Source organism: Pollicipes pollicipes, unplaced genomic scaffold (assembly GCF_011947565.3).
Source record: "Pollicipes pollicipes isolate AB1234 unplaced genomic scaffold, Ppol_2.1 Scaffold_3087;HRSCAF=3621_pilon_pilon_pilon, whole genome shotgun sequence".
Lineage (NCBI taxonomy): Eukaryota > Metazoa > Arthropoda > Thecostraca > Pollicipedomorpha > Pollicipedidae > Pollicipes > Pollicipes pollicipes.
The window spans coordinates 23952674-23960272 of record NW_023596225.1 but is presented as its reverse complement, the minus strand read 5'-3'; the positions used below and the strand labels follow the sequence as shown (position 1 = coordinate 23960272).

General features: G+C 57.9%; 1 protein-coding gene across 1 annotated transcript; it reads left to right on the top strand.

Annotated features, from left to right (window-relative positions):
• Positions 1–4272: 4272 nt before the first annotated feature.
• On the top strand, positions 4273–6966 carry LOC119089912 (uncharacterized). The gene is made up of 4 exons (XM_037212717.1): positions 4273–4295; positions 5111–5494; positions 6421–6632; positions 6960–6966. The coding sequence occupies exons 2-4, from the start codon at positions 5132–5134 to the stop codon at positions 6964–6966; spliced, it is 582 nt and encodes a 193-aa protein (XP_037068612.1). The 5' UTR covers positions 4273–4295; positions 5111–5131.
• The last annotated feature ends 633 nt before the right edge of the window (positions 6967–7599 follow it).

The following is a 7599-nucleotide window of genomic DNA, read 5'->3' as shown; positions in this document are numbered from 1 at the left end:
AGATAATTCGGAAAAGGGACTGAGACTGAACAGTTATAACAGGACGCGACGCAGACGCTGATACCAACACCAACACTGACACTGCACAGATACCAACACCAACCCTAACCCCAGCACTGGTACCGACACCATCACAAACACCCACACCTACACCGACACCGACACCGACATCGACACCGACACCGACACCGACACCGACACCGACACCGACACCGACCATTTTCAGTCACATCCAGAAGCCCGAACAGAGTGAAGTAGGCCATTTCATAATTGCGGGCTTGCACGATCCTCCGTGATGCTTTGCTTGTTCGTTCTCGACCGCGTCTGTCCTCGCCCTGCGAGTGTCTAGACTGGGGACTGGAGGGGGCGGGCGAGGGTGGGACGTTGGCCCGAAGTTGCGCTGATACTGGGCGCGCGTCCAGCGCGCCGGCCGACGCCCGTGACGTCTCGCCGCCGCGCTGCAGGACCGAGAGCTGGCTGCGCTGACCCTGAGCGGCGCGGCGACTCTGCCGGCCGGCCGGGGCCGCTCGGCTAAGCGGCGCCGGCCGCAGCGCGGAGCCGAGCTGACGCGGCTGGCGCTGGCGCCCGAGGCGCCGGCCAGCCGCGAGCGGCGAGAGCAGACGCTGGCGCAGCTCTTCTTCAACCGCGTCAAGGTGAGCGTACGGCGCGCCTGCGCCAAGATCCCGAGCCTGTGTCGGGATGCAGCACTGTCGCGTGCGACGGGGTCCGCAGGCAGCATCCCGAGATCCTGTTCTGGGGAGCACGCGAAGCGGAGCACCGCCGTCCGCCGCGGGCGGCGCGTGACTGTTGTGGTAAGCGGCGGTGACGGCGCTGCTCCCGGCGTCTCTTCCTGCGCCACCTGGGACATCTCTGGATCGATGTGCATCGGTGTGGTGTGCAGGACACGCGCCGCGTTCGGTGCTCTAGCGCAGTCCGTGCTGGCGGGGCTTGAACAGCGCTGACCATCTCCCGGATGCCACCCCTAGTCCTCTCGGACGCCACCCCCAGGTGTGGGGGTGGCGTCCGAGATGATAAACCGGATTGCCAAGTGACATTCCGTGTATTGCGTTGCAAGGTCATCGTGTGACCGAATCCGTCAATCTCCCGACGTTGACTGTGGCTGCCATGTGTATGTCAGATTCGCGAAGTTATGCATTCATTGCTTGTATTGTTGATAAAGAAGCGTACCTATAGTTCGATTCAAAATATTGGGCAGGAAACTGACTTCATTTGCATCGTAAGGTGTTCAACGGCTGAGAAAGCGTCCTACCCATAAGTTAAGTTTCTCACTCGCCACTGGACGTCTGACATGACTAGTGGGAACCGCCTGCCTCGCTGCCTGCAGCGAGGCAGCGTAATTCAAAGATAACTTTCCTTTACCGCCCAGTGCTAGCCAGCATTCAGCATAGCCGTAAGCAGCATATTATGTCGGGTCTGCATTGTGATGGCGGTGGCTGAAACCTGGCGTCGGCAACGGACCGGAGATGGCTAGTGAAATGGTTACAACAGGACGCGACACCGACGCTGATACCAACACCAGCATCAACACAACACCAGCACAACACCTACACCAGCACCAACACCAACACCAACACCGATAGCGACACTGGCACTGCACAGATACCGACACCAACACCATCACCGACACCGACACGGACACGGACACGGACACGGACACCGACACCGAAGCCGAAACCGAAACCAACACCGACACCAACACCGATGCCGACACTGTCACGGACACGGACACGGACACGGACACCAACACCAGTACCAGCGCCAACACCAACACCACCACCAGCATTGGCGTGAACAGGAACACCGACACAGACACCAACCAGATCGGATTGATCCTGTCCGCTGTTGTGCCCCACTTGTCCTAACCTCTGCCCACGGCACTGTTACCTATACCATGCATCGACATATCGTGCCCTGTCTCTGCTCTGCACTGCCGTTTGCTCTGTCCCATCCTAATCTCTATTATGCTCTCCGTCTCGTGCTGTCCCGCCCTGTCGTGTCGTATCGTGTCGTGTCGTGTCGTATCGTGTCGTGTCGTGTCGTATCGTGTCGTGTCGTGTCCTGCCTTGCCCTGCCCTGCCCTGCCCTGCCCTGCCCTGCCCTGCCCTGCCCTGCCCTGCCCTGTCCTGTCCTGTCCTGTCCTGTCCTGTCCTGTCCTGTCCTGTCCTATCCTGTCCTATCCTGTCTTGTCTTGTCTTGTTGGTGTCCTGTCCAGTCCTACTCTACCCTCTGCGCTGTCCCGTCCTGTCGGATCAGACTGGTGGGGCGGCGCCGACGCGGACCTGTCCGGTCCTGTCTTGCCCTCCATGTTCTTACTGTTAGGCTGCTGGATGTCTTGCACTGCGGCATTGCTCAGTTGCCGGAGCGCCGACACCGTTAACGTTTTCCATTTTATGTTGACGATGAAGTCAGCTTGAATTTTTCCTGGTAACTGTGTCACTGCCTATTTGTTCGGTGACATGTATGAGTTGACTTCACGCTGCATTGGCCTGCGATGCTGGCAAGAATTCGACGGCGTCCGACAGCTGATATTTGACGTTTGTATGACGCTTTTCTAATCGCTGGACACTGTTCATATACTGCCGCTTATATGTCAAAAATTGGCAGTGGTGGGATATGGCTTAAAACGTCACATGCAACCCGCAAATGGAAAAGACTGAAGACCACGATTACTCAATCTAAAGACAGCTGAAAGAGGTTAAAACACCTAACGTTAAAAGGCGTAAGACATACGGTCCACATGCATTGTTCTGCTGCTTTGTTTACCGGAGAAAGCTCGTAATTTTAGGGCTGAATCATTAAGGTAGATATAAATTGTTCAAGCGCACATTGAATATTTTGTCTCCGCAAACGTTTGCATTGCTAATAGGACGGGCCCTAAGTTTGAAGTAGAGTTTGTGATAGAGCTTCCGTCTGGTTGTACCACAAAAATGATGTCGAGGAATGGAATCGACCGCTTTGAGCATTTTGTCCCAGAGCAAAAGAAATATTAGGGTGGTGTTGATTTGATCTTTTCAAAGAAGTCTAGCAGTGAGCTCAATCTGGTTAGATGCCGATTTTTTTTTAAAGCGAAAGATGGGATGGTTACCGGGCTTAAGCAGTTGTATAGAAGGTGAATCACTTAAACGTGCACTGATGATATTTGTGTAGCATCAGAAATAATGGAAAGGCCGTCGGTTTATAAAGGGAATGTTGTTCCACTGTTAGGGTTGATTGCAACTTGATGGCACCAACTTATCATATAAAACAAGCATATCAAGCTAGTCAGTTTTCGGTAAATCTAGTATCAAAATCCTAGGTAACCTGTTCAAAGATGGTGCACTAGTTTTGAAAGACGCCTTGTCACGACTCGTTTTTTGACGATGAAAGTTTCGTCTAGAAAAACACCATTACACCAAGTGAAGAGATAGGAACGCAAAAAGCTCAGGTCTTCAGTATCTCCTGAGGCTGGAAATTTGGAAAGTGGATTTTGGAGCGGGAATGCTCGGCTGGGCGTGGTACAACTTGGTATGTATGCCAAGGTTGGCCCAGAGACGTCACTACAGAGGACCGGGGTCGAGTACTCAGCGATGGCGGGAAATCGGAAATAGAAGGCTATGCAAGGCGGGCGTCCGCAGATTGTGATTATCCACACAGCTATCGCAAATAAAGCGTGGAAGCTGTTTTGTGGGTTCTTTTAACGCGTGTCAGTTATGGAATGGCTTCTGCCGGCACGCGATAGAGAAACCCTGCGGTAATGATTCACCGGGATGTTTAGCATGACTGCATGTTTTATCGCTCACGTTCGAATGTAGGGCCTGTGCAATTATATGGCATGACATCGATGAAACTAATACTTTCAATTATGCGTCGTCTAGGCATGTCGTCCTGGCAGACAGGACGCATGATAATCTGGCTATGCACGTTTTTCAGTAGCCATGACAAATGAAACATAGGATGGGGCCGCTTACGTCATTGTTCAACCCTTCTTATCAGCGGCGTCCTGTGCCGTGTTGCAGGAATGCACGGAGAGCGTCGACCCCGCCATCTATGAGCAGTTCCTCGAACTGCTGAATATGTTCAGCGACACGGCGGATGACGAGGCGGCACTGTACGACCGTGTGTGTCAGCTGCTGCGCGGCTTCCCGGACCTGACGTCCGAGTTTCTCGGCTACCTGTCGCCGGACGTGGCCGTGCGGCGCGGCCTCGTCACCGAGCACGTGCGCGCCGTTCGACTGCGCGAGCTGGTGCGGCGCATCGAGGTCGTCAACGCCGGCCACCCGGCTCACGTCCAGAAGGTGCGCGGCCACCGAGGCCGGCGGCGCGTGGGGGTGTGACTCGAGCCGGCGCCGCGGCTGCAGAGGCAGCCTGGGTCCGAGAGCTGCGGCCCACGTGTGCTAAGGAGCATTGTGCCATCAGATGGCCGGCGAACTGTATTTCGAGATCCACTTAACTTTGGCCCCCACTTTACTTTGGCCCAGGATCGCTGGTTTCAGATCTCTGCTCTGACCATGGTTGGATGAGCAAAATAAGGTTTCTGTCTCCCGAAATTACCAAAGAACTCAACATTAGGGGTGCAACTTGCGTTTTTTTGCGCTATTTTCACTAATTGATCTCGAACAGTGCGTAACATTTTCCTTAGTAATGGACTGCAGTGCGCCCTATTCAGAGGATGTCACGCATTGATGAAACGCAGGTGTACGTAGCGGCTTGAATCTGCCAAATATTTCTCGGAGTCACACATTTTCGCGCTAAGTGAAGTTGGTTGCGGTTGACGCCGGTACTGGTCCGGTGCATTGTATGAATTATCTGAATGGATGGCCGTCGCCACCTATTTTTCGAGGCCTGTTTGGCTGTCACTTTCGACAAGTATTCGTGACAACAGCTGGATCGGCAGTCACGTGAACTGAAATGGTTTACATTCCCCCGTTGACGTGCAACCTAAAATCGAAGTTAGCATGGCGCCGAAGTCCCCCCTCTCCCTCCCCATCTTGGTCCCCAGCACGCTCCGTGACTGTCATCGCCCGTCGTTCGGCAAGCCGTTCACGTTGCGACCTGTCTCTCGGGTGCCCCGTGGCTGCAGCTCGACTCCAGTTCCCTGGTGCACCAACAGGTGGCGCGTGCGCTGACGCAGATGGCGAGCCGTGGCGAGGACGTGAGCGCGTCCGAGCTGCGCGCCGTCGTGCAGCCTTTGGTGCGCAGCTGCCCGCTGCTGGGCGCGCAGCTGCAGTCGCTGCTGGACTCTGAGCCGCCGCCGGCCGAGCCGGCGCCGCGGCCGACCGACTTCCAGACGGCCGCGCTCGACGTCGAGCCTGAGGACGAGTTCGAGGAGGTTTCGGAGCTGACCAGCGACGAGCCGGACCCGTACGGCACCGACCAGTGCCCGTGCGGCTGCCACGAGCACGCCGAGGACGCGCGTTTCCGACTGCGGCGCCGCCACTGCGAGCGCTGCGGCCTGCGCTTCATGGGCGGCCGAGTGTACCTGCAGACGGGCAAGGTGGGTGGCTGGACGCACGGATCGGCATTGGGCCCGGTGGCGAGCCCAGCGGGAGGGGTGAAGTCGGTTGCACGGGATCCAACGCAGGGAAGCGACATGTTTGAGACCGCTCCATGACCTGCAATGTTGTCTCTTGAGTAGTGGAATGATGGAGGCAATGTCCTATCATTGGCGCGGAAGAACTGGGGTGGCAGAGCGAGCACTGAAGAGCCGTGGGTGCAAATGAGTTTGGCGTGGGCATTGGCAGCCTTGTATGGCATCGTTTGTGTGGGTGTGGGTGTGGGTGTCGGTGCGGGTGTGGGTGTGGGTGTGGGTGTGGGTGTGTGTGGGGGGGGGGGGGGGTGGTGTTTGTATGTGCGTGTGCGTGTGCGTATGTGTGTGTGTGCCGCAAAGCCAAGGAGGCCGTGTATGGTGGCTCTGCCGTTGATGACCACCAGGAGCAATCAATGCTACGAATGGTCAGCAGCTCGACGCCTTGTCTCAGGGTTCGCCGTCCGTCACCCATTGTGTCTGATTCAGTCTGCCGATCTTCGGTCGCACCGTGAACCTCGCCGGCTTGAAGCTCGGCCCGGCGGGCTGACCGCGGCCTCTGGCAGCCTCCAGTGCTGTGTGGAGTGGTGGGTCGCCCGGCGGTGTCCCCGTGGGTGGTCTGGACCCGGGAACGTCTGGTCACAGAGACGCCTTTGCTGCAGGTGCTGCGGCCGGCCCGCGTCATCAGCTGCTCGGAGCCGGCCGATCCGGCCGCGCCCGCCCCCGCCGCCGCCGCTGCCGCCGCCGCCGGTGCCGCGGGCCCATCGGGCGACTCACCTCCGCCGAGCAAGCGGGCGCGACGGCGGGTCGGCCCGCGTGCCGAGCGAGGCCGCCGCCCGAAGCCGGTGGCGCCCGAGCCGGCGCCGCCCGTGCCGCCGCCGCCACCACCACACGAGCCGCCGGAACCGCGGGGGGCGACCGAGGCCGCCACCGCCACTGCCTGGAGCTGCGACGACGACCTGGAGATCTTGACCAACTGCCAGCGTAGCGGTGACGGCGAGAAGACGTTCCGCGCTATTCAGCGTCGCCTGCCGACGCGCACCGTCGACCAGCTGCGCGCCCGCTTCCGGGAGCTGATGCGGATGCTGCGCGAGCAGATGCAGCAGACGCCGCCGCCGCCGCCGCCGCTGCCGCCACCGCCGCCGCCGGGCGACAGTTAGCCCCTCCCCGTCCGCCTGTCCGCGGAGATGGGCTGGTATGTGGCATGCTCAAAGCGGGCGCGTGGGGCGGGACCGCGGCGCGCGGACGGCGTGTCGGGCGCGTTGATTGATCTCGGCCACCGCGCCTCTTCCCTTAGGCGCCAGCGTTGTGCTGCCCGGGTCACATCGGGCCGTGGAGCTGTATACGGCAATCCAGGATGGTAGTGTGATAGTGTGTGTGCTTACCGAAGAGTACGCTTATGCACCGTGTCTATGTGCTCCGTGCGCTTTTGCAGCACTTGATAGTCGTGCGGCGCTGTGATCAGTCGATGCGCTGTCACGCTGAGCGGGCGTGGGTCCAGCGCCAGCGCCGTCGCGGGACGTTAATAAACTCATCCGGCGTGTGGCGAGTCTGAACCGGACGGCGCATTATTGAAGACGAGGCTAGAGGCACGTGCAAAGTGCACGTGCCGCCTGCAGCATGCAAGATAACTTCCTCGTGCATGCGCACATACTACATCGGCACGACGCCTCGCAGTCTGTGTCACAATTGGCCGTCTCAACGCGGGTGATGAGCATGCCTTTAGAAAAAATTGCACAGATAAACATGTGGTACATAATAGAAAATGGCATTAAGGTTGTGAGGCTCAGTATATTTTTTTGCGGTTTGAGACGTCTACAGGGAGTTTCGAAGGGCCTGTACGACATGGAAAACAGGCTTCCGAGGCATTTAAATAGGTTCCCGATCCTGACAGTACCTCGAAGAGAAAACGATAGATGGAGCAGCGAAAATGGCGGCTAAATGGCCTGTGGTCTGATTGGACCACCTCCCTGGGCCAAAGCAGAGCTGTGCTCCTGGCCCGAGCCAAGACTGATTTTCGTGGTTCTCGTCTATTTTTCATTATTAATGAAACCGCACGTGATTGCCGCAGGGTA